General features: G+C 38.0%; 1 protein-coding gene across 7 annotated transcripts; it reads left to right on the forward strand.

Moving 5' to 3' along the window:
* The first annotated feature begins 472 nt into the window (after nucleotides 1-472).
* On the forward strand, nucleotides 473-25,357 carry elf2b (E74-like factor 2b (ets domain transcription factor)). 7 transcript variants are annotated; one of them, XM_084395015.1, is made up of 9 exons: nucleotides 473-741; nucleotides 11,896-12,016; nucleotides 14,432-14,636; nucleotides 21,095-21,208; nucleotides 21,315-21,491; nucleotides 21,638-21,718; nucleotides 22,412-22,601; nucleotides 22,721-23,074; nucleotides 23,675-25,357. In XM_084395015.1, exons 2-9 carry the CDS (start codon nucleotides 11,942-11,944, stop codon nucleotides 24,339-24,341), a joined length of 1,863 nt encoding a protein of 620 aa, XP_084251141.1. In that variant the 5' UTR covers nucleotides 473-741; nucleotides 11,896-11,941; the 3' UTR covers nucleotides 24,342-25,357. The 7 variants fall into 7 exon arrangements, with proteins under 7 accessions (XP_084251141.1, XP_084251142.1, XP_084251143.1 ...); XM_084395016.1 differs by lacking the exon at nucleotides 473-741 and adding an exon at nucleotides 1,949-2,198; XM_084395017.1 differs by lacking the exon at nucleotides 473-741 and adding an exon at nucleotides 9,491-9,619.
* The last annotated feature ends 273 nt before the right edge of the window (nucleotides 25,358-25,630 follow it).

Raw genomic sequence — 25,630 nt, forward strand, 5'->3', positions numbered from 1 at the left:
TCCTGTTTTATTAGTATTATTTTTTTTTCTATTATTTTACCAATTTGTGACAGGAATGTCTGCTTTTCCTTTTGAAGCTTAACTCTAATAAAATACTTTATTGGCTTGGTTACGTTTACATACAATATTTCCAAAGCATTACACACGAAAAAAGTAATGACAAGAAAATGAACAATAACATATAACAATAAAAATTAAAACATTTTAAAATAACGTGCTAATTAAATAAAAAATAAGATTAAATAAATAATAAATATATGCCTATATAATATAAAACAGACATTTGTCAAGATATTAAGAAAAACTGCTGTAATATACATTGATATAGTCTCTTGATCAAGGCAGTAGATGGTTTCTGAGGGTGCATCTTTCTCCATTTCTCTCTCCCTCCCTCTCTCTGTCTCTCTCTCTCTCTCTCTCCTCTTGTCATTCTACTACATCATGACTCTGACCTGGATCTTCTGTCTGCACACACAAACCCTCCATGTCCTCTCTGCTCGATCAGTGTAAGGGAGTAGTGTAGTAGGTCTTGTGTTAGAGGCCCGTCACAGTCAGTGTAGTTCAGTGTGTCTGTTTAGACCCGTGTATGTGATGATCAGGTGTGTGTGTTAGAGCTTAGCCGCTAACGGCCACAGTGTGACGAGCTCTAACCCACCACAGCCACCAAACTCAGTTTCTTATACCTGTGTAAACCAAACAAGTACAGAGTGTGGGTTTCATTTGGAAAATCAGCTTTTCAAGGTAAGAAATCTACTTTTACGCTGTCCATACGCCGAAGAAGCATTAGCAGGGACTATGCGGTTATATTAGCTTAGCTCTATGTAACGAATCTATTGAGGCACTTTACGGTGCTATTTAGTGTCGCTTTACAGTATAAAGAGTAACTCCGGCATGTATACAAATGTTTTATCGATTATTTGTTTGAAAGTGCTCATATTTCTTCAGTTGTGAGCTCCTCTGTGTCGTATTTGCTGGCTGGCTAAGCTAAATGCTAGCAGAGAGTTGACAACTAACCATTTAATGTTTCGCTTCGGTGTTCATATCTCTGGTTTCTTACTAAGATTAAGCTTTTTATGGAAGTAAAGTGTTTCAAAAATAACCTTTTCAGCATTGAAATGTATCGCTGGTTTGGTACTATTGCAATAATGTCAGATGATCAACTGTTCACAAGGTTTTTATTTCTTAAAGAGCACACGAATACTATAAATGATGGTTTTCCTTGTAAGGAACTGAGATAACATTGGTGTGTGGTATTTCCTTCAATGTTTATATTGTAACGCCCACTTATTTGGAGAGAGTACAACAGGATCAGGGCTTTGTGTTAGTCACTGTTGTAAACACTGATTTCACTCACTCTCATGGTAGGATGTCAGGATTGTATTTGCTGGCATGTAACTTACAGCGAAATGCAAACCTCTGATAAGATCTCATATGCAAGGGATTACTTTTTAGTGTTGAAATTATGCCACAGACTTTTCTTCTAAGGTTTGATCGATTATCTGGGCAAGGTCACTGACCTTTACATTTGGACCAGGGACCCTATGGGGTCCACAAGGGAGTATTTGGGGGTCCGTTCGTAGAAATATTTTCAGAAAAAGTGGCCAAAAAAATAAAGAAAGTTAGATTTAAACAAATAAACATTAAATTAAAATAAATATATAACTTGTATTAAAACAAATACATAACTATAACAGTACTATGACGAGAAGGGATAAATGCAATAATGTAGTTAAATAGAAATTAAAATATTTTTTAAAATTTGTCTTTATACAGCAAACTATAAAGATATCTTTTAAATTATTTAAGTTGGGGTTCCTTTGCACGAGGATGATCATATTTGTGGCATTTAAAAGATTGAAAACGCTTCATTTAGACTGAGAGTGGAGGGAAGTGCTGAAGTCAACAACAGCGGACTTTGATCTACCTCAGCAGTCGCTGAATTCAAGCGATAAGGTCTTTGAAAGGTGCAGATTTCTTTGCCCCATTAGGAGTTACATCTCCATGTCTGCTTCCATATCACAGTATGATGATACATTTTGTTAAAGCCAATGAAAGATTGGTTATTGAGACAAATGAGCATGTAAAGATTGGGGAGATAAATTCACACGAGGGTGGACGGTAAAAGCATGTGTGTGCGCGATGGATTATGTCCTGCGTGCGGTCATCGCAGGGTTGCAGATTGAATCCCCTTGAGTAGGGTGAGTTTCTGTTCGTGCTTTCATTGAATTTAACTGTTTTGTTTTTTCCTGCAACCCACATCTCTGTGTTCCAGTAAACTGATTTGGACTTGATCATAGGGGGATGTTTAAATGCAAATAGGCATAGCAGATGATTTATTATGTTGTCATGGAAGCAACGTGAATAATAAACTCAAATGTTAACTGAATTTGACTTTCTTACATGCTCTGAAAAGACCAGGATCATGCAAATAAATTAAATAGGGTAAACATCATGTGGATTTCATGTTGACTTAAAAATTAAGATGGCATCAAACTGGGTTTCCCTGCTTTTCCAGATGCTCCGAGATCAATAAAGCGGGGTGTGGTTCCGTGCTCTTTGGAACCAGAATTATTTCATGTGAAGCCTTTGCTCCCTCGGAGTTGCCATTGCATGGCATTGTTTGTCAGATCGTTGTTCAATTTCTTAATTATTGATTTAACTGGGATAGTGACTGTTCTTCTTTTATCTATTCCCCAGTTTTTCAGGGGTTTTTTGTGGAGTTTCTGGGCATGTTTTTTTCTTGATGATTTTAAATTGAAGTTCTGTCACACAATACTGACTCGCTAGAAGTTGGACTTTGTCATTTTAAACCCCTTGACTAGTGATCTCCATTTAACTATATCATTTATATATTAAATGCATGCATCAGTGATAATTTAGATTAAGGATGCTAACGATTAATCGACGATTGATTCATTGTCGATAAGAATTTAATCGATAAAACGTATCAATGGTCTATTTTATCATTAAAGTAGTTTTGAGCTGCAAAAACTTTTTTGTTGTTTTTGCGCAAAACACATGCAGCAGACACTAGAGGAAAAATTAAGTGAGCGGGCCATAGTTACGTATTCTAAATGTATTCATGTCTTCAAGCCATGCAATGGATTTTGGATTAGGTAGGCTAGCCATTTATTTTAAAATACAGGGTGGGCCATTTATATGGATACACCGTAATAACATGGGAATGGTTGGTGATATTAAAGTCCTGTTTGTGGCACATTAGTATATGTGATGGTCACCACCCATCTTGAGGAGTTTGCCCCCTCACATATACTAATGTGCCACAAACAGGACTTTAATATCACCAACCATTCCCATGTTATTACGGTGTATCCATATAAATGGCCCACCCTGTATAATTAGCCACTGGTTCAAAAAACCCTCCAAACAACTGATTTTACTTAATATAACATAAGGACTACTTAGCCTACTTGTGTAAATGGCACAACAAAAGTACATAAAATAAACAAAAAGTAATAAGAGGTTGGTGGATGAGTGATCTAGCAGCACTGTTTCAGATGTGCGCTCCTATTCTGTGACGCATTGTAAATCAAGACCTGCCAATCTGAGCGATCAAACCAATCCAAGCGTGCTCCAGCTGTAAGATAGTGTCCGATTGCCACCCGTCACACCCAAGATCCAGTTTCCATTAGTTAGCCTAAACTTTCAAATGAATTTGTGAAAGACTGTGTCATGATCACAATGCAATCAGAAGTCCTATAGCTTTAGCCAAGCAGCATGTCATGTCACTCTGTGATTTACGCATTGTCTTGTTGTGTTTGGGCTTGTTCAAGACCACCTGCTCTGCTCGTATAAAGATATGCGGTCTTTACTATGGTTTACTAATGTCTCTTGAAGTTACAAACAAAAAAGTTGGCGCAAATCATTGTGTGTACTGTTTTTACACGTGCATCAGCTGCGCTTATTCATACAAATACTTAATAGTTTGGTCTGTAACTGATACAAATACGCTTGTGTTCTGCTAGTCGAGACCTTTTTGACGATGTATGACAGGGTCTATCTGTTATTTTACAAATCATATTTTCATCTAAAGTAGTTATTTTTTCACAATATGAAAATAGAGTACTCCTAATATGTCAGCACATTTAAAAGCACTTGTAAAGTGATGGTCATATTTCCTATATTCACTGTAAGGCCAAGCTTCTAAGCTTTAAAACGCTATGTATTGTGTGTTGGTTATGCGAGTGGTTAAGTTAGTATGCTGATAACTGATGCCGAGTTCACACTGCACGATTTTCAAAGTAGTCGGGACACTGTTCTTTTCACACTGCGTGACTATCTGGGGTAGCATTCAGTTGCTGGTGTGTTCACGCTGCATGATGGATCGGCGACAGGAGGTTTCACACTACGTGACTTTACAAAAGAAAGAATCGCCGACAACTTCTGTCTGGCCCGCAAACTACGTTTCACAACCAAACACACGTGAGAAGTGATAAGCAAATAATGCAAGATCACGTGTGCGTGAGACCGAAATTGATATTAAAAATGATAGCCTGCAAGAAGATCTGGCCTAAAATCGTTCAGTGTGAACTCGGCATTAGTGGCGCCTCCACTTCAGATTTAAGAGTTTAAGGTTAACAAATAACGTTTAAGGTTAATTAATTAGGCCTATAGGAATTTATGTAAATTGACATCCCTAATTTAGATAAATTAGGTGTCATATTTCATATTGAGTACTTAAAAAAATATATAATTTTAATTAAAAATGTTAGATCTGTTGAAACTTTGACACTAATTCTTTTCATATTACTCAAAAAATGAATAAGCCCACTGTGGTGTAAAAACAATAAAGCATGAAAAAGTCAGAGACTTTTACTTGTCTTTACTTTTACTTTGATTGTCACTTTGAAATGATATTTTTTCTTATTGATCAGATGAAAATAAATAAATAAATAAATAAATAAATAAAGCCCAATATGGTGTAAAACATGAAAAGGTCCAAGGAATTAATGATTTTTGTATTCGCTGTAGTTTAACTTGCTCACGCAACCCTTACCAGATGACTGCAATGCATTCTGTGCACTGCTGTGGTGGACTGTGGGAGGCAATGAGACTGTTCCCTGAACATAACCTGCCATTATATTTTTTAGTCATCAAATAGCTGCTTATGAATGCAGGGAAATTTGTCTGCTTTGTGAACCAATTTTGCGCAAGGTCAGTCAACATTTGCTCTGTGTTTGGCTCAAATATTTGACCCCCACTGACTCATGCACAGTTTCCCCTGTTTGCCATCTGCACTTTTGTGTGTGATTCTGTTCTGAGTCGTTATATCAAAATGGAACTGCCATCTTTATTAAAATTGCCATATTATGTTTGTCCTAGGAGCAGTTTGTTTTGTTGCTAGATTTAATGAACATTTAAAGAAACAATTCACCCAACAAAAAAAATTCTGTCATTATTTGCTCAAACGCATGTCGTTCTTGAGCTGTATGATGAGCTACATGTGGAACACAAAACAAGATGAGTCAAAATCTGCTACGGAATAATTCATGAATGCAAGCGCACAGAGATCATGCGTTTTCCTGTTCCTATTGTTTGCAACATCAAATGCAAACAGACTTCAAATCTCAAAAACTGCTTGCAGCCTTGTACACTCACATTTACACTCACAGATAAACTGTTTTCTATGACGCTCAAATTGCGTTAAAAATCGTAGCCTATTTCAGGTTGCTCCCACTAACGTGCATGTGCAGTCTCAAACGTGCACACATTCCTTATTACATTTTTATATTTAATATTGTGAATTAACCATCTTATTTAGATACATTTTTTGGTCAGACTCGGCTCAGAGAGCAGAGATGATCGCAAATAAGTAATGCTACCGGCCATGGCACTGAATGAGTAATTTTTATTATAGTTCAAAAGGGCAAACAGTCGAAGTTATCTTATTATGTGAGTTGACTCGAGAAGTTACAAAAAAATGCACAACTGCAAAGTTGCATTTGTCATTTATAACCATGACAGCAAGTGAACTTTTGAAGCTGGGATAATGAGTGGATTAAAGTCCCTGTAAAGGCAATTCTACAAAAAAATTCTAAACACATTATAAGTGCTAGAAATGTATTGCTAAAACATGTTACAAAGACTGAGAACTGTGAAGTACTAAATTGTGGAGTTAGACCGTTTAACAGTTTTTCACCCTTGCTGTGAGCCGGATTTTTTGGGCGGGGCTAAAACGGGGGCTCGATGACGCACTGCGACCCCCTGAGCTTGATTGGGCCCCTACTTGATGACGCACGGAGTCACTAAGCCTATCGCTCAATCGCGAGTTACTATCAGACAGCCTACAGTTTGCTAGCTACTATGCCCACGGCTCTGGCTATGCCTTCGTCATGTAAATGCGTATTCCCTGGATGCAATCACTTAGAAAACAGATCGGTGTCCTTATTTAAATTTCCGAAAAATGATCATATCAAGAAGAGGTGGATTTATCTTGTGAAGAGCTAACGTTACCTTGATGGAAAGCTGATGATCACCACCACACCCACCTCTGTAGAGATCAGAATAGTTTACTTTCGTTGGAGACAACTGGAATTCACTGATAATCCGCTGTTACTGGTGAATGGGGCCGAACCGACTATCTCCCGCTGTCCGCTTCGGCCTTCATCCTCCCGTCGCGCCGACATGCACGAGCTGTGCGCGAGTCATATTTCCCGCGAGTGGGCGTGGTTTCAGCGCAGCCAGCGGACACGCCCCCAGCGTTTGAGAGCTGAGACTACTGCTCATTTTTTCGAGATTTTGATAGCTTATTTTATTTACTTGGCGGCTTTTTTAATCATTGAAATTGGGCTGGGTGGCTAATAACACATTTTTCGGTGGTATGACAAACTCAGAACACATACTTAATTTTGACTTTACAGGGACTTTAAGCATGCTCTTTCAATCGTCAAGAGAGGAATAACATGGATGGAACTTTCTTGGCTAGGAGGATTGTGGATCACAGTCTGGGAGAAGGCTACTAACATTAGCCTTGTTTATTGACTTGCTAATTACAATTTGCTGTGGAATATGTGCCGCTAGGGTCCAGTTGGATCGGGTCAAACTTTCAAATAATTGACGGGTCCGCATCGGTTCCGGGGTAGTACAATTATGGCATTTATCGTTTCTACACAAGTCCGGGTCCAACTTTCACATAATTGATGGGTCGTCCAGGTCGGTTCCGTGTAGCACGTTTACGGGTCTCTTCAGGTTCGGGTGTGAATTTTTGGACCCGTGAAGACCTCTAAGGGGTAGGCGATATACCGCTAGACAAGATATAGCCTACTGGTAGAAATTTGTCAACCGGTAGAGACTTTGGACTATCATCTCTATCACGGTAACGCTTATGTGATGTTGCTGTGCTACGCAGTCACGAAAGCATATCATTTGCATGCGTTTTTAAACACTGTGGTTTAAAAACAAGTGATTTTTAAACTGTTGAAGCTTAATAAGCAGCGAAAGTCAATTCCAGTGTTTCCCATTCATTAACAAGACTGTGGCGGCCTGAAAATATATTTAAACTTCTCATAATAACATAAAAGGTCTTTAATGTTTTGTGCCTTTGCTGTCAAACAAACTAAAATCGAAAATGCGATAAGGCTTTGTGTCCTTATCAAAAGACTGTCTGTTTGCGCTGCGGAAAGAGAAGTGTGCACTTCGCTCACGCAATCAGCACATGATCAGCTCAGCGGGTTTGATTCTCAGTACCGGACAGAGGTCTGCCCACCAAAGTTTCACAAAATCCTGTGGGGAACACTGCAACTCTTTTCACTATATGCGCATGTGAGTAATGAACTCTGTTTAATACACATACTTGAGTGTCAAAATGCCCATCTTTGCAAGTATCCTCGTAAACACAGTAATTTATGTCTTAAGTGAACGTGCATGTGCATCTTAAAGTGACAGCAGCCTAATAAACCTGCTGTCGTTTGTGTTATTAATGTTAATCAAACAGCAAAAGAGAGAAAATCTCTCACTACTCTTGACTGAATCAATTCTGTAACTTTAATTTATATTAGGCTAAATCTGCGAAAATGACTAAAAATGCTGTTATGCATGCCAGGGTAGTAGTTGAAAGAAACACTGAGTTTATAGTCTAAACTTATAATGTGCATGATGTCAGTAGCTGCATTTCCATTACCCTTCAAACTGCGCAAATTGAAATTGCGAATTGAAAATACGCCCAATGGAAACGCGTCAATTTCGCAAAAACTCCCATTTATCGCAAAAAAGTTTTTACGCTCGCATGAGGTGGTTTTTCAGGCAATTTGAAAAAGAAATATTTCGCTAAACTGCAATGGAAACAGTTTTTGCGCATTTTTGCGTGTGTTTGGACATAATACGAGACAGAGCTCTTTATTAAATTCATATAAGACAAAAGAATCACAGGAATAATGGATTCTAAACCTCAAATAAATGCCACAATCAAGACCTCGCAGCAGATATGAGGGAGAAACACCCAGAAACACCTCATATGTGCCGCTCTCAAGTATAATAAGGGTCGTTCCTTACCATTAATGCTTGGAAAACACACATACGTCTCCTTCGATTAATAATAATGGCCAGTGCGGTGGCTGGGATATAGTACATAAACCTACCAACGTCCATTGCCATGTTTTTTGGAATAATTGTACTTATCGCGAGAGGAAAAATGTTTTAGTCGCATAACATCGGTTAATGGAAACACCGTCATTTCGCAATCGTTTTTTGTCGACATTTAGAAAAAACTCTGTGATGGAAACGCGCCTATACTGTTATTATAAAATGTGCTGTAGACATTTGAAATGCTTTTAGCATAGTTCATTATACTTATTTTTACATAATGAAGTTTATTTTTTGGCTTAAATAAATTACATGTTACTCAGAGACTGACTTGTTTGGTTTGTCAAAAATGTTACATTCAGCTGTCACAAATTCATTGACTTTTGAAAATCCAATTTATTTTTTGCCAGGAAAGGAGTGGTTTTGGAGCACAGTTGTTTTTGTCTCTTATAACAACAATCTTTTATTTCAACCCATGAAAATGCACATCCTGTAGTACATAATAGTGAAAAATCACCTTTTAAAACTGTTGTTCCACTATTTCCCTTCAGCAGATTTTGACTTAAGACTCTGAATATGATGCAGTCATACTTTTATAGGGCTTGAAGGCTCTTTGTCATTGTAGGCTTTTATTTTATGGTTAAGAGCAGATGTTTAAAAGATCTCTTCTTGTGTTCCATGGAAGAAGGACACAGAGTTGAACTGAATCTAGTAAAAACAGAAGTGGGTTTTTGTCAGTTAGGTGATGTTTTGACAGAGGCGAGATTCTCATTGAGAAATAATTCGTTGCATCTGGAGGACTTTTGGGTGGAGGCTGGATTTTGGCGTCCGCTGCGTGTGTGTGTTTCTAAAGGTGGGACGTTGCATCACTGGAGAGTCTGTTGAGGACACAAAAGCAGCGTTGTGCCCTGGTCATGTGATGCCTGTTCGGAAAGCTCAGACCATGTGATCCTGCCTCACAGAATGCTGAGTCGAACTTACAAATGCTGCCTCACCCTTGAGATGTGAGCATGATAGAGTGAACGACTGAGAAGAGAAGGATACAGCGCCATTAAAGAATGAAGACATAGAGGAACAGGTGTGAACAAGACGGGAAACGAAAGCAATAGTGTGCCAAATGCTACGGTGCAGACTACGTGCACTTTTCTGATTCGGTCCTTTACTCACTCTTTCCCTGATGGTGCTGTGGGGAGTGTGGCTGTCTTCTGTCGAGTCAGTTTGTTGGAATGTGGAGATTTTGCAAGGACGAGAAGCGATGGCTGAAGTGGACCAGGAACGTCTTAAAATGTGTCCTAGGAAATTGGGATACGTCTTGGAATGGAAAAGAAAAGCTGTGGAATTCCATGGCTGCACCAGGAACAATAGGTTGGAAACAGATGAATTACTGCTTGAACTTCCTTGATGCTATCTAATAACACAGCTTGAGTTGAATTGAAACACCCTTCAAGTAATCGTACACTCATCAAGCTATTCAGCCAGAAGATGATGAGTGATTGTAGGCTATGCAGGAATTTGAAGTCATTTCTTTATATTTAAAGAGCTTAAAGCACAAGTTGTTCTTTCACAGCAGTTATGGGGGAAGCTCTAATGGGGAAGCTGAAAGAAACTTGTCATTTTGTGATTTGCGGATAACATGATCCAGATGCATCTGTGAGGAAGTGTGTCACATTTAGTTGCCACACCTCTTTGCCCCGGCTCAGACCTTGTGACTGCGTTGCTGTGGCAATTGAACAGGGAATTTATCAGATGACTTTAACAATTTTCAGTGTCTGTCATCACCATGGTGTTCTTTATTTACTCTTTGCGATTAATGAGAGGAAAAGCAAACATCCGTGGTGCCATAAAGACATGTTATGCGGTGTAAGTTCAATTATTTCGTTTACTCTGTCTGGCTCATATGAGTTTAGCAAGAATTTTTTATACCGTTCTTCTTCATACAGTGCAACTGAACGCAGACTAATTTGTTGGATCTCCAAAGGTGATGAAAAAGCACCATAAAAGTAGTCCATGCGGCTTGCAGCGCAATCGGTTACCACAACAGACAACACGCATGCCATTACTTTGAGTGTACATGAATGAGTTTTAAGAGCTGTGGTGGAGGGTACAGTACAGTTGTAAATAACTTAAATGTTTAGTCTCACACAAAGCTATCGGAAGACTCCAGAAGACTTGCTAAAAATGTATATTTGGGACAATTTCATGTTAATATTATTAGCCTTTGATTGAAAGCATTTGCTTTTTCTAAGTGATTTGATTGCTGATCGGTAATTTTGTTTAGTTGCCATTATTTCTATGGCATCTACGCTCTGCATAGTTTTTTAAAATATCACATTAAAATTTTCAATGCATGTAATTATGCATACTGACTGTAAAAAAACGATTCCAGATGGAGATTTGACTTTTTTGACACACAATTCTAACATTGATATTAATAAAAGTGGCTTTTGGCTAATATAAGCCTTTGTGTACCCTGAAACGACAAGCTGTTCTTTGTCTTTTCGCAAGAGAAATGTTTCGTTTTTGTTTGTTTCCTTTTGTATTGCATGCGATTTCAAATGAATTTTGCTATTTCTTGATGTCAGTGTTTTCGTTATCTTATGTTCAAGTAATAGTTTCCATTCACATTTTCTCTCTCTGAAAACCGAAAATGGCATTTTAGGCTGATAATTTTCAGTAACTGGAATTTTAATGCATCGCTAGTCATATGGGATAGCCTACTTTTATGGTGCTTTTTGGTAATTTTTGGAGCTTTACAGCATTTGCCCCTTTTCACTTTTATTGCATTGAAAAGAATGGCGGGAACATTCTGCCTTACCTCAGTTTTTGTGTTTCTCTGATAAAATAAAGTCATACAGGTTTGGAAAAACATGATGGTGAGTGAATAATGACAGCAGTATCACTTTTATGTTCAATGGTCTGAGCATGTGCGTGCCGCCGTTTTATTGTGTCGCCCAGTCACTTTAGCTGTCTGGTTGAAAAGTCACTCAATAATTCAGCTGCTAGACTGTCCCGCTGACGTTTCTTGTTTCTCTCCCTTTCTTTTTAAGAAGGTGTATTGAGAAGGACTGGGAGAATTTTGCAGCTGTAATAGTTCATTTCAGCTCCACAAACAAAAGCATGTTGGCTGTTGCCATGGCGTCAGTGTTTCACAGACAGGCTTCCTGTTTTGATGTTCGGTTACTTAGCAAGAGTGTGTTTCCTGTTGAACCAGACTGACAGAACAGGAGAGCGGGTTGCTTTGGCTCTGCAACATGAGGTTCATGAATGTTTGAGATGTGTTGTTTCTTTGGAGTGCCAATGATAATTTTTTCTTACTTGATGTCTTTTGTCTCTTGTCGTGCCGTCCGACTGCAGTCCTGGAGTTTGCCACAGGGGGTCAGCAGAGTGTGGGGCATGAGTCATGACGTCTGTGGTGCTTGTAGACAGTGGAGGAGCAGTGGTGGAGTATGTCACTGCAGTGGACGACCATTTACCGGTAAGAATTTCACAACTACAAAACTTTCTTTAAGCATATTTGCCGCGTTTTTTAAATTACAAATCAAGTTTTTAATGTTGTCTATACGTTTATGTGGTGTTTGTAATATGCTTTAAGGCAAACCATGTGCAAATTCATCAAAAAACGCACTTTACCAAAACACGGTTTGAAACCGCCCTTGTTCTCTACATCACACACGTTGTAACCAATCACGTCAACATGTGGGCGGGATTTAGCATATCATTAACTATGCTCTGAAGCAGGGGAGTCTCAAGTAAAGCCTGGTTATCACTGTATGTTTTTCTGTTGATATGAAAACTTGGGTACATTTAGCAATATAGTGGGTGGATTATGTATATGATGTATTTTACGATGTTATGATATGCTTTTCTCCACTGATGTTTTAAGTTGTTCAAAGCGTTTCTAAAGATACTGTTTTTTCGAAGGCAGCTGTCTGACTCTGAGACGGCGAACAGGAATGTGGTTTGTGTAACATTAGCAGCACATTATTAGCGGTTTGATAACATAGTCAAGCAAAAGGCTAATCATATCAATTACCAAAAACGCATTACTATTCTGATACATCTTGTAGAAGAGCCTGTAGAATTCACTCGCACACTTCTTCTGAATTAGTTTCTGGTTCAAACATATATGGCTGAATTAAACCAGTATTTCCACTTGCCATTGTGTAGCGTTTACTACGGTAAAGTTGACCAAGTGGATCTCTGAGCTGGCGTGAGTGAGTGGAGGCGGGGACTAATATGCATGTTCATGGATCCGACTAAATGACTCAAGGCAAGGATGTGGAGTTACATTCCAGCTATTTTAAGGCATGAAGAAATGTTCACAGGGAAAGAATGTTTAAATGTGTCATTTTGGTGATAAATTTGACCCCCGGGGGACTTTAAGTTGCTGCTAGTCTCATATCCACAGCCCACTTGGCTGATGTATATTGCACTCAAATGTTGCAATATGATTGGCTGGCATTGCACAATTTGCGGGAATAAGGCTTGCCGTAGTCTTGCATTTTTTTTGTCTACTGGCAAGAAGTTTGTCAACTTTATAGTTTATTATGTCAAGAACTGACCAAAGATCAGCCAATCAGATTAGAGTTTGCCAGCCCATATACATCAGATGATCCGTGAGATGGAACAGTAACGTCTTATGCTGAGAAAGGAAATGAAAATGTCTGGAGAGCACCATGTTACTCAGCCTTTCCCCCCAGATTTATGTCTGATTTTGTTTCAACCACTCTTGTGTGATCAACTTTAGTTCAGTATTATGACATGACATTTAAACGGAGAAATGAATGAGAAAATTAGATGGCAGGTCTTGATTTTAACGCACTTCCTCGCCATTTCCTTATTATTAGAGAAGGAACACCATTCCTGAGGGGGTTGTGACTAAAAATGACAAAGACAAACTTTAACTTACACAAATGAATTGTTCACCACTAGACTAGCTTTTATTTTTACATTTTCAGTTTAAATTTTAGTTTTTGTAATTTTGTTATGGGCCTTTGTCATTTTTATTAGTTTTAGTTTTTTATATTTCTAGTTTTAGTTTTAGCACTTCAACTTAGTTATTTTGTTTCAGTTAGTTTTCAAAGTTTGTTTCTCATCTAATTTTTATATTTTGTTTTATTTCAGCTTTATTTCAGTTACCATTTATTTTTATTTTTAGTGAACAGTAACAACACTGATGTGCACTAACAAAGTAAATAGTCACGTCAGTTTTGATCTCATGTGGACTTTAAATGTTTTTTAAAAAGCAAATTGTTGGTCAGGCCAACTTTTCATGTAAAAGTGAGCAGGTTTTGGTCATAATTAAAGCTGCAAAGTGGATCAAATGTGTTGCCAATAGTAAAAATTCTGTCTACGCAAGACAATGTTTGTGACATCCCCTGAATACCAGCTTATGATATTTATTTTCCAGTATATGTTAAGGAATGTTTTACACCAATCATGATAACTATAATTATATCGTTTTAATAATCATTCTAAATTGGGAAGTCCACACCACAGCTATAACAACACAGGAACAATATCATTGGAATCTCTTCCAGAAAGATTTTTTTCCAGCTGATATTAAAAGATCAATCAGAATCCACCTGACTTTAAAGAGATTGAGCATTTAAAGCAGCAGACAACTTAATCGTCCGTTTCTGTGGACGACACTCATGTTAATAGTGATAATAGTATAATAGTTAATAGTATGATACTGTGTATATACATTTATCTCATCGACCATGTGAACGACCCTTTAAAGTTTTGTAGAACTCAAAAATCTTGTTCATTATAATGCCGTAAAACTTTACAGCAACTCTTGAAATCTATATCTGTTAGAATTCATGTCTGGAATGTTTAGTTTTCTGGTTTCTTGTTGATCATGATGACACCTCTGTTCTCTGTCTAGGAGGAGGGTGTATATGAGGTTGAGGGAGAGATGGAGGGAGAGGTGGAAGGAGAGGAGGAGTACCCTGCGGTGATCGTGGAGCCAGTGCCCGGTGCGCGGTTGGAGCAGGGCTTCGCTGCTCAGGTGCTGGTGTACGATGATGAGACTTACCTGATGCAGGGAGTGGCTGAGGAGCATGAGGTGGAGACTGAGGTGCTGGAGACAGGTGAGAACACCGTTCCAAACATAACGATTCTCAGTCAACCTTATGAGCACACCTGACCAGGACATTTTCATGCTTCAGGAACACTTCATGGACACACATACACAATCTTTCCTCTTTTTTTGTCCTTGGCTGATCGCATGCCTGTAAAAAATACCGTTAAAAAAATATATTCTAGTTATTGAAATGGATTTCAATACAAAAGCGCTGTCGTGTCTGTTCATGATTTGTGACAGACAAGTCAACTTCTAGCTGTTCAAAACATGAATGAAATCTCCATTAAAATGGCAGATAAAGAACTTTTTTTCCCTACACACTTGTCACAGCAAGTGCTTTTGTTCACATGAGCAAAATGCTCTCTGTTCTAGTGATTGCGTGGTAAAATATTTTGAATCCTGTGATATCCAGCAGTTGCTGTTGGCAGTGAGACTTTGAAACCATCTGACTGTTTATTCAGCATTATGCATTTGTAAATCTTAATCGCTCAAACTAAATACTTCATGGTGGACATTGATGCACATTAAATGCTGCAGTCTCAGGCATGGGGAGAGAGTTGACTTTAACAGTTGAACATTGCTCACTTATGTCTGTTATGTCAGTGATTAGGTATCCTGTTTTTTGGTGCATGCAGACTCTTGTTTGTTATATGTAGTTTATGGAATGCCATCCCTATGGGCTGGGAGTTATGGGCTATTTAGTGATGCATCATTTCAGAGGTTAACCACATAAGCATGATTCTGCTATAAAATCAACCTTGTGGCACAAAGATAGCTTTCTTGTATTGGTTACAGTTACTAGCAGTCAAACAAAGGGCTACGCTTCTATTTTTACAACCAATTTCTGCGTTTAGAACTACATTTTACTGATCTAGCAGAGATTGGCACTTTAAAGAGAGAGTTCACCCAAAAGGGAAAGTCAACATTTGTTCACCCTCATGTTGCCCAACCCATAGTAGATTCATTTGTTCATGGATCACAAAAGGAGACGCTAAGCTGAATGTTAAGAACTGGCAGCCTCATTCACCATTCACTTTTATTGTATGAAAAAAAAAGAAAAAAAAAGCAATGGAAGTGAATGATGTCTGGGTCTTCCTAGCATCTAATTTTGTGTTCCGCCTGAGGAAGTAAGCAATACTGGTTTGGAGCAACATGAGGTTGAGTAAATCATGGATAAAATCGTGTTTTGTATAGATTTGGTGCCAAGGCCCTGTCAGTGATGGGTCTCTACTGGCCTCTTGTGGACACTCTTTGAAGGTCGGTGCAGAAAATGGTCATTCCTCACATTATAATACTTATTGCAAGTATTATAATCAAACTGACTTGTAATACTCATGTCAATACTTAAGTCACTTAACGATTTATAATTCTTATAATGTCACGTGACATCATAAAACTCCCACAAGATATTTCGGAGACTTTGAGATCACAGTTGTAAGTGCTAAAGATTTTTATGAAAATGACCCTCGTCTAGATAATAAAATACAAAATGCCATGCATAGAAATAGGGAAAAAGAAACGCATACTTGTGTCATATTCGTGTCTATTCAGAACAATTATTTTCAGTGATTTATAGATGTTTCAGATACTTAAAGATCACAGTTCAAAGTGCTTAAAATACAATAGGAAGATGTTTAAGAACATTTTATAAAGAATGTCTCTCTAGATAAGAATACAATACAAAGTACGACGCTAAAAGGATATGGAAACGCCTACTGCCATAGAACTGTGATTTTCACGGATGTAATTCACTTTGTGGAGAATGTTTTATTTATTGCATTGTTAAATGCGTGTGTGTTTTATTTTAATATTTAAAAGATTTTTTTGCAAACGAATACTTGCTAATTCTTTCTCTCCGCTGTTGACGTAAATCGAACGTAACGCAGAGCGCGCGGAGGATTTCCTGTGTTTGGCGCGGAAGGATCTGTGCGCTCTGTTGAGTTTGTGGAGATTTCCTGTGGAGGCGGAGTGATCTGCGAGTCGTGCGTCTCTAAACGCTTTCAATGCGAGTCAATGTGAATCTGCACCTCTGGACGAAACATGGCGACGTCGCTGCATGAGGGACCCGCTAACCAGCTCGATCTACTTATCCGAGCAGGTAAAAAGACCAAAGCGCGTGTTCTTCCTCGCCAGCGTGGGTTTGTTTGAGGTGCAGCAGAGCAGTGCTCGCGCCACCGCGCTGTGATCCGCGAAGTTGTGCTCTAAAGTAATGGAGGGCATTTCAGGAAGTGATCACCTTGGTTGGCAACCTGCATGGCGTTGCCTAATTTTCTTGTCTGCTTTCTTGGAGTGTTGAAAAGTAGCGTGAAGGTGTGCATGCTGTGTTATGCGTGATCAGCGTGCACAGTGTTCAGTTTGCACGGCGCTGAGGGCGTTTTTGATGTGGAGTGTGTTAAAATAACGGGTTTCTCTGGAGGTGGTGCGCTGCTCTGAAACCAGGAAGTGGGAGAGATGTTGTCTTTCCTACGTCTTTGCCACGCTGTCTGGAGTCGGAAGGGCACTGAGTTTTATTTTTAACTCCTAAATACAGCCTGCTAAAATGTGAATTATAGTGAAATCTGTTGATTTCATTGTATTCTTTATAAAATAGTGCCTGAGAGCTTTACGTTTGACTATTGGTTTATTTTAATGCCTCATGTTCAAAGAAAATTTGGCATATTAGAGGGAAACATACACGCGGAGCAACTACATTACAACTACGTTTTAATTTCTTTATAATGTTTTGATGTATGCAAAAACAAAGAGTTTGTGTAATAAGATACACGTTTGCTTCACATCGCAGATGTCCCGTTATCTAAACGTGGTCGCTCAATTTAGCGCTGAATGTTAATCTCCGTGAGCAGCATGTATAGCTTTATTATTTCTTTAAACACCACTTTGTTTTTTTCTGACCTGTAATGTGTTGCTGTAAAAGTGTCGAGTGGATATTTTGACTTCTTTTAATGTGGATGTTTAGATTTTAGAGCTAATTTGATGGCGGAAGCATTGTTATTCCAATGGGCTGTCTAAATGTTGAGTGACAGCACTCGTCGTCCAATAGTATTCGCGCCGCTTTCGAAATCCTACACCTGACCAATCGTCTTGTCTGTTTCTTGGGGCGTTGATTAGAAAGTCGCCCAATCAGATTCGGGGCGGGGATTGAGTGGCAGGAAGCTCGGAGAGCGTCTTCAGAAAGAACTGGAGGGAAAGCTCTGACGACTGTAAACACGGAAGTGAGGAGGGACAGCACTACTTTATTGTGGACCGCTATTTTAGTGACAGACAAAATAGTACCACTATGTTCAGTCTCCCGTGTCAGTTGTTCAGCTGAATCATTACTACTATTAATTTTTGTTTATAATTATATAAGTGTTAACAATGAATGAGGTGACTATCATTTAACGTCTGTTGTAGTATTTTAGATTTAAGGGAATTTGCATTCCTTGCTCATATTAACAAAACATGTGTTGTATTTTCTGCTTATTTTTACGAGATTTTTGTGTTGCTTTGACTGCAGTTTTCTTTTTTTCTTTTTTTTTTTAGATCAATTGTACCCTTTGTCTTAATGGGGTAGTTAACTCAAAAATAAAAATGGTCAACAATTCTTAACTCTCATGTTCTTCCACAAGTAAATAATATAGGTTTGGAAATAATAAATTTTTTGCATGAACTAACCTTTTAAATGTTCAATAATTTTAAGAACAAAAATATATGAATTTCTATTGTAGTCAAACACTACAAAAACAGCCTTTTTACAGCTATAACTTTATTTTTAATTTGCACTAATTGTTTGAAAGCAGTCTTATTCTCTTAGGTTTGAAGTGTTGGCAGCCATATGGATTTTCAGTATTTTCTGTTAATAACTACACATATGTGTCCTGTCTCCAAGGGCAGATCTGTCTGAATACAGGAAGTAAATGCATGCCGGGTCACCCATTCTAGAGGACATCGTGTGTGTGTGTTTATGACTGGGACTGCCTAAAGATAGCCCCCGTGAACAGCAACAGACCAACATAGCCAAACATGGGCAGGGTCAGGTTTTAATGGGACTTGAGTGACGGCTTGGATAGACTGGCACAGGTGCTCGTTGCTCTGGATGTTAACGTCAAAGAGAAATGAGGCTAGAGGTTCAGTCCTATATATGCATGAACTGCTTGTCTGAGATCAGTCTGTGCACCTGTTTCTTAATTAGAGCCAGGGCGTCCAAGGAAGTGACTTGTGAGTTAGCAGATTCTTTTATCTAAACTGTGTTAGAGCACACTAATTGGGCTTTGAGTAGACTGATCGCAGGTACGACTCCTGTGGATTTATTTAGGTCCAAAGGCAGGATCTCGAAGTCTACAGTTGCACTTTTGCATTAATAGGTCCTACGGGACTTAAAACATGTCCTCTTACAGCCATTTGTGTTGGTTATATTAAGTGATTCTAAACACTCATTCTCAGAGTGCTTAACTTGCATTGTCTTATTTGTCAGCTCTCTTGATTATTGGTGTTAACTGTCAGGTAGTTTATTTGTCAGTCAGAAGTTTAAAGCTCATAAGTACCATATTAAATAGTCAATCACACACTTAAAGTCTCCATACTAAGTGTATGTCATTCAATTAACTTAAACAACAATAAAGACTTTTTAAAAAAAAAGGTTTACAATTACATATATTTTCTGTTTTTGATTTATAATTGTTGCTAGATATGATTTTGAGTAACCATGAACACACAGGTTTTCCACCCAATAGCACCCTCTATTGAGAGTTCAGTGTACAAATATTAAATGTGAATCATGAAGATTATTTTGTAATATTTATTAATTACGCTACTGTCCAAAAGTTTGGGGTCAGTAAGACTTTTTTTTTTTTTTTGAAAGAGAGAGATAAACTATTACTTTTATTTAGCAAGGACACATTTAATTGATTGATAATGACAGTAAATACGTTTATAATGTTACTTCAGATTTCTGTTTTAAATAAATGCTGTTCGTGTAAACTTTCTATTCATCAAAGAATCCTGAAAAAACATCGGTTTCCACAAAAAAATATTAAGCAGCACAACCGTTTTCAACATTAATAATATTAATAAGAAGAAATGTTTCTTGAGGAGTGAATCAGAATGGTAGAATGATTTTTAGTAATCTTTCAAGTAATGATGCGGATTATTCAGCTTTCACAGGAATAAATGACATTTTAAAATATATTCAAATAGTAAACAGGCATTTTAAGTTGTATTAATATTTCCACAATATATCTATTTTTGACCAAATAATTGCAGCCTTGGTGAGCAAAAGATCATTTTTTCAAAAACATTTAAAAAATCTTATCCCCAGTCTTTTGAACTGTAGTGTGTGTGTATATACAGTGCTATGCATAAGTGAATACACCCATGCTAAAGTTGACTAAAAAGAGGAATAAAAAAGCATATTTTGGAAATTGAACTTAATGCCTTCATTAAAAAAATTAGGAAAAATCCAACCTTTAAGGACACCAATTTTCTTTGTGAATGAATAATGTATCGTAAATAAATAAATGTTCTTCCTTAAAATACATGGTGCATAAGTGAGTACACCCCTATGTTAAATTCCCATAGAGGCAGGCAGATTTTTATTTTTAAGTATTTTTTTTTTTTTTTTTTTAGGATACTATGCATCCTGATAAAGTTCCCTTGGCCTTTGGAATTAAAATAGCCCCACATCATCACATAGCCTTCACCATACCTAGAGATTGGCATGGTTTTATTTCAGTTAGCCTAAAAGCTAGTTTGATTTGCATTGAGAGATGATCTTATGGAAAGTACCCCATGCCAATCTCTAGGTATGGTGAAGGCTATGTGATGATGTGGGGCTATTTTAATTCCAAAGGCCAAGGGAACTGTATCAGGATGCATAGTATCCTAAAAAAATTTTTTTTTAAATACTTAAAAATAAAAATCTACCTGCCTCTATGGGAATTTAACATAGGGGTGTACTCACTTATGCACCATGTATTTTAAGGAAGAACATTTATTTATTTACGATACATTATTCATTCACAAAGAAAATTGGTGTCCTTAAAGGTTGGATTTTTCCTAATTTTTTAAATTAAGGCATTAAGTTCAATTTCCAAAATATGATTTTTTATTCCTCTTTTTAGTCAACTTTAGCATGGGTGTATTCACTTATGCATTGCACTGTATATATATATATATATATATATATATATATATAATCAACATAACTGATAGATCAAATTATTAACCATAAGAAACTGTACAACTGAGGCATGTAATAAAGTAAAAACTGTTTGTCACAATACTAACCAGTAAGTTGTATTAAACCGATTGATAAAGGTGTTTTATATAAAGGTATACTTTTAAATGCTGGTGTTGACACTTTGCTATTAAATCATGCTATATAAATGTAATGATACTTTTTAAAATTGTAATATGCACCCAAGAATTTTACAAACCAAGTTCACAGGAATATGAAGTTTTTGTTTGTGTGTGTTTCGTCTGTTGCAGTGGAAGCATCAGTTCATGGCTCTAGTGTGCATTGCTCTGATAAAACCATCGAGGCTGCTGAAGCTCTTCTACACATGGACTCTCCCTCCAGCCTGCGTGGAGACCGGAGCCCAGGTGAACAGTGCTTTCTCTTTCCCCTTCAATTATAGCTTTCACGTTGCTGTAGACAGCCAGTGAGAAAAACATCATTTCTATAATGATTTGTTTTTCTGTTGTGTAGAGGTGTTTGTGCCTCCATGTATCAACACTTCGGAGTTCCTGCATGCGGCTATGCGACCTGACGTGCTGACGGAGACGGTGGTGGAGGTCAGCACAGAGGACTCCGAGCCCATGGAGGTGGTTACGGTTTTTCAGGAACCTGAGATGCTGGAGACGGAGCCCAGCAAGAGAAGAAAATGTGAGAACACAAGAATATTACCAAACGTGCTATTTAGATGATATTTGTGTGTGTAAAGGTTACATAGGATGTCTGATTTTTTTTTTTTTTTTTTTTTTTTTTGTAACAAGCTTTTTAACAGTTGTTTGTGTGTTTCGTCCTTTTAGCTGGACGGAAACCCAAACCCCATCACATTTCAAACGGATCTCCAGATCTGGGCATCAAGAAAAAGTCTAGGGAAGGGAAAGGTACGTCCTATACATTCAGTTTTATTTGCGTATGATATGGGAAGAAACATCTGGGCCCTATTTCACTCAAATAATATATTCCTTTTTGATTTGTACTTTTGATAAAATACATTTGCATAACATTATGTGACTGTAATGTGATCTCATTCTCATATGAGTTATTGTTGTACATTGTGTACATCCTGATAGTATTCGTTGTTACTGAATTAAATGGTTTTGGTTGATTTTTCATTACTTTAGAAACACAAAATAATTTGTACAATATATAATTTGTTGTTATCATATACAAGTAGGATTAATGAAGTAATGATGCTGAAAATTCAGCTTTGCCAACACAGAAATTAAGTACATTTTAAAATGCATGAAACATTTATTTTAAATTGTAAATTATTATTATTTATTTTTTAATCAAATGAAAACTGACCCTGGTAACATTTACATGTATATAATGAACAGTATTATTGAATATGTAGTGTATATTGTAAATTACTATATGATTGTGAAATGTTTGACATGTTCTTGACCTGATTTGTAAGATCTATTTTAATATTATTTATTTAATTTCATTAAATTACATTAATCAAATCAAATGTATTAGATTATCAGTTGTGGTTTGGTAGTGTCAGTGGCTGTTAATTAGCTAATATTGTTTAGATTATGTGGATCTTATGCTATATTTGTTTTTTCTTACAGGAAGTACATACCTGTGGGAGTTCCTGTTGGACCTACTGCAGGATAAGAACACCTGTCCCAGGTACATAAAGTGGACACAGAGGGAGAAAGGCATCTTCAAGCTAGTGGACTCTAAAGCTGTGTCAAAGCTCTGGGGAAAACACAAGAACAAACCAGACATGAACTATGAAACCATGGGCAGAGCGCTCAGGTGAGAGAGAACCTTGTGTGTGCAAACATCGTAAGATATTGAAGACATTTCACATGGCTGGAATGACAAATTGGCATCCATAACTGGAATTAGAATTGATGTCTCTGTTTCTCTCTCAGGTATTACTATCAGAGAGGTATCTTGGCTAAAGTAGAGGGTCAGAGGTTGGTCTACCAGTTTAAGGAAATGCCTAAAGACATTGTCGTCATCGATGACGATAAGTGCGACCCTGGCGATGACGTAATCGGAGAGAAGGCCTATGAACGCGTTCCTCCCTCATCTGACACTCTATTGACGTCTGACCTCTCCAAAACTCCTGCCATCTTGAGAGGGGGCGGTAGGACTATAGTCCACCCAGGCTCCCCGAAAGCTAAAGCTGCACTCACTGCAACTCCCCTTCAGCGCATCGTAACAGTCTCCACGACAACAGATCCGTCCCATGCCACCATTATTTCCAATGCCAACGCACCCAGGTAACCAGACTTAAAATGCACCTATGTTTTTTTTTTTTTTTTTTTTTTTACTTTACTTTACCTATATTGTAGTGTGTAATGTGCATGTAAACAATCTGCAAAATTACAAAGCTCAATGTCTACACCACAAGGAGTTAATTTCAGAAACTTGCCTGAAATGCTTTGTTTGTAGTCCTGCCATTACTAGCTACATCACTGTTACACATTTGCATAATGCCCACCCACTGGCTGCTTTTTTTAGTGATTTCACTGTTAAGGAGATGCTGTTTTTTCACTGCGAGGGCAAAAAAACATTGACTTCCAATACTTACGGCATAGTTACAGATTTAATAATACTGTTTAGCTGACCAATCAAATCAGACTGGATTTTTTTTCTGGAAAAGTGGGCTTTAAAGAGACGGTAACTAAAACAGAGCGTTTCAGGCAGAGGGTTAAGAGGTTTGCTACAGCAAAGTACATTATGAGAATTTTTTTTTTTAAATCATGTAAATTAATTCTAGCTTACCCCAAAAATAAAATAAACTTGAAAATGAGTATAGTGTTGGCACTTTAATTTTCTGTGCAAAAAATTGTTGTTTTAAAACATCATCTTGTGTCCAGGACTGTGCGGGTTGCTATGCAAGTGCCGGTCGTTATGACAAACTCCTTGGGACAGAAGATCTCCACAGTGGCCATGCAGTCAGCAAACCCTTCGCTCTTCACCACAGCGCCCACCAATACTGGCTCAGCGACTGGCATGAACGCACCTAAAGTCCTAATCCAGACCATGCCAACGATGGTGCCCGCCACAGCAGAGAATGGTGACAGGATCACAGTTCAGCTCGCCAAGATAATCACCATCCCCGCAACCCAGCTCACGCAGTGCCAGCTTCAGGCCAAACCGGGCAGCCCCACAGGCATCAATCTGATGGGCGTCCGGGCCCTTACGCCCGTGGCGCAGGGGACGCAGGTGGTCAGACTGGCAGTCCCCGCCCAGCAGAGTCCGGCTCAGGCGAAGACGCAGGTTCCCGTTTCAATCCAGACGCAAACTCGAGTCCCAATCTCCGTTCAGACGGCGTCTGCTCCGGCACAGAGTCCGGTGTCCGTCCCAGTTCAGATCCAGATTCAGCAGAGCCAGCTCTCTCCAAAAGCTAAGAGCACAGCCCAAACCTCAGAGTCCAAACCCGACAGCACTTCCGCAGAACAGCCTGAGCAGGACAGTCCCACACAGGCAGCCGCAGAGGTGGTAGAGGAAGGTTCAAAACCACAGTTCGCAGCAGAGAGCTGAAGAGTGATGCGTTTTGTCAGTCATGAACTCTATGATAAATGAATTTATAATCCCCAGATACTATTCAGTCGCATTCTGGGAAATCAAACTGGAGTTGTACAGTTTCAAGTTCAAGTGTGGTTTCATTTTATGTATTCTAAGCAGGCAAAGACTCCAGCCTGTATCAGCGCCCCGTTTCTCACATCATGTGAATTAAACCTGGATGTCCGTCATTTCAATTCTGATTAAGGGACCAATGTAAAGAACACTACAGTTCTCCACTTAAAAGAAAAAAACTATTTTGACACTAATAACAGCTAAGCAGAACACTAAGGAGTGAGTAGTTGTAGTCAAGTATGTGAACTTTTGAGGGAGGATAAATTCAGCTTTTTATAACTTGTATAAAAATATTTTTCTTTAACATTAAAATCGCAAGGCAAAACCAGCAGTTTCTTTTGACGATCACTGTGAGTCCACGCTTCACAGGAACGTGTCGATTCTCCCTCCACCTCTACTAAGGGAAGAAATGAACTTTGTATATAGGAATTATACAGTTTACTGAATTTATAAACAATGCAGCCTTAGAACAGTTTTTGTCTTTTTTTTTTTTTTTTTTTTTTTTTAATCAAGCTTTTGTGTTACGCTCATGTTTTGTTGTTGTTGTTTTTTTCTCACACATTGTACCAAGCACAGTATTATTGGCAAACAAACTGCAAAGCATTTTTGCATTCCCATTTCAATCTGGCCATACTATTTGGGTGTAATCAAATCTGGGTCCAAATCCTGGAATGATGACAATTTGTCAACACAAAAAAAAGGTCAATCGGCAGCATGCATTTTCACTGCAAATACATTTCTTACGCATTTGTTTTCTTTTGCTTTTTATTAGTCCTTAAAGAGGGAGAACAAGATGTTTGTGTTCAGAATAATCTAGTTTGTATATTCAACATTTGAAGTATATTCTATTTTGTTGTACTCTTGTTTCAAAGTGTACTCGAGTAGGTTTTACTTAAATATAAAAATATTCCTGAATTTGAGTGGTGTTGTTTTTGTCAGCTGCAGAACGTTGGTTTTTTTTTTTGCATGGTCTTGGCTCACCTTTTCACTATCTCAGAAAAATGACAGTTTTGACCGAATTTGAGCTTCGGATGCATTGAAATGTTTGAACTTTTGCGGCCATACCATATGCGACCCCAGACTGGATATGATGTAATCTAATCAAAACTAATGAAAAACAAAGTGGGAATTACACACGAAAGTCCAGTGAAATGATATTCTTTAAACTATATTTCTGTAAAATAGGCGGTTAT

Source organism: Rutilus rutilus (genome assembly GCF_951802725.1).
Source record: "Rutilus rutilus genome assembly, chromosome: 2".
NCBI lineage: Eukaryota > Metazoa > Chordata > Actinopteri > Cypriniformes > Leuciscidae > Rutilus > Rutilus rutilus.

Coding starts and splice junctions, on each gene's coding strand:
- elf2b (XM_084395015.1), top strand. CDS start 11,942: ATGACGTCTGTGGTGCTTGTAGACAGTGGAGGAGCAGTGGTGGAGTAT. Junction 12,017..14,431: donor CAGTGGACGACCATTTACCG/GTAAGAATTTCA, acceptor TTCTCTGTCTAG/GAGGAGGGTGTATATGAGGT. Junction 23,075..23,674: donor TCCAATGCCAACGCACCCAG/GTAACCAGACTT, acceptor TCTTGTGTCCAG/GACTGTGCGGGTTGCTATGC.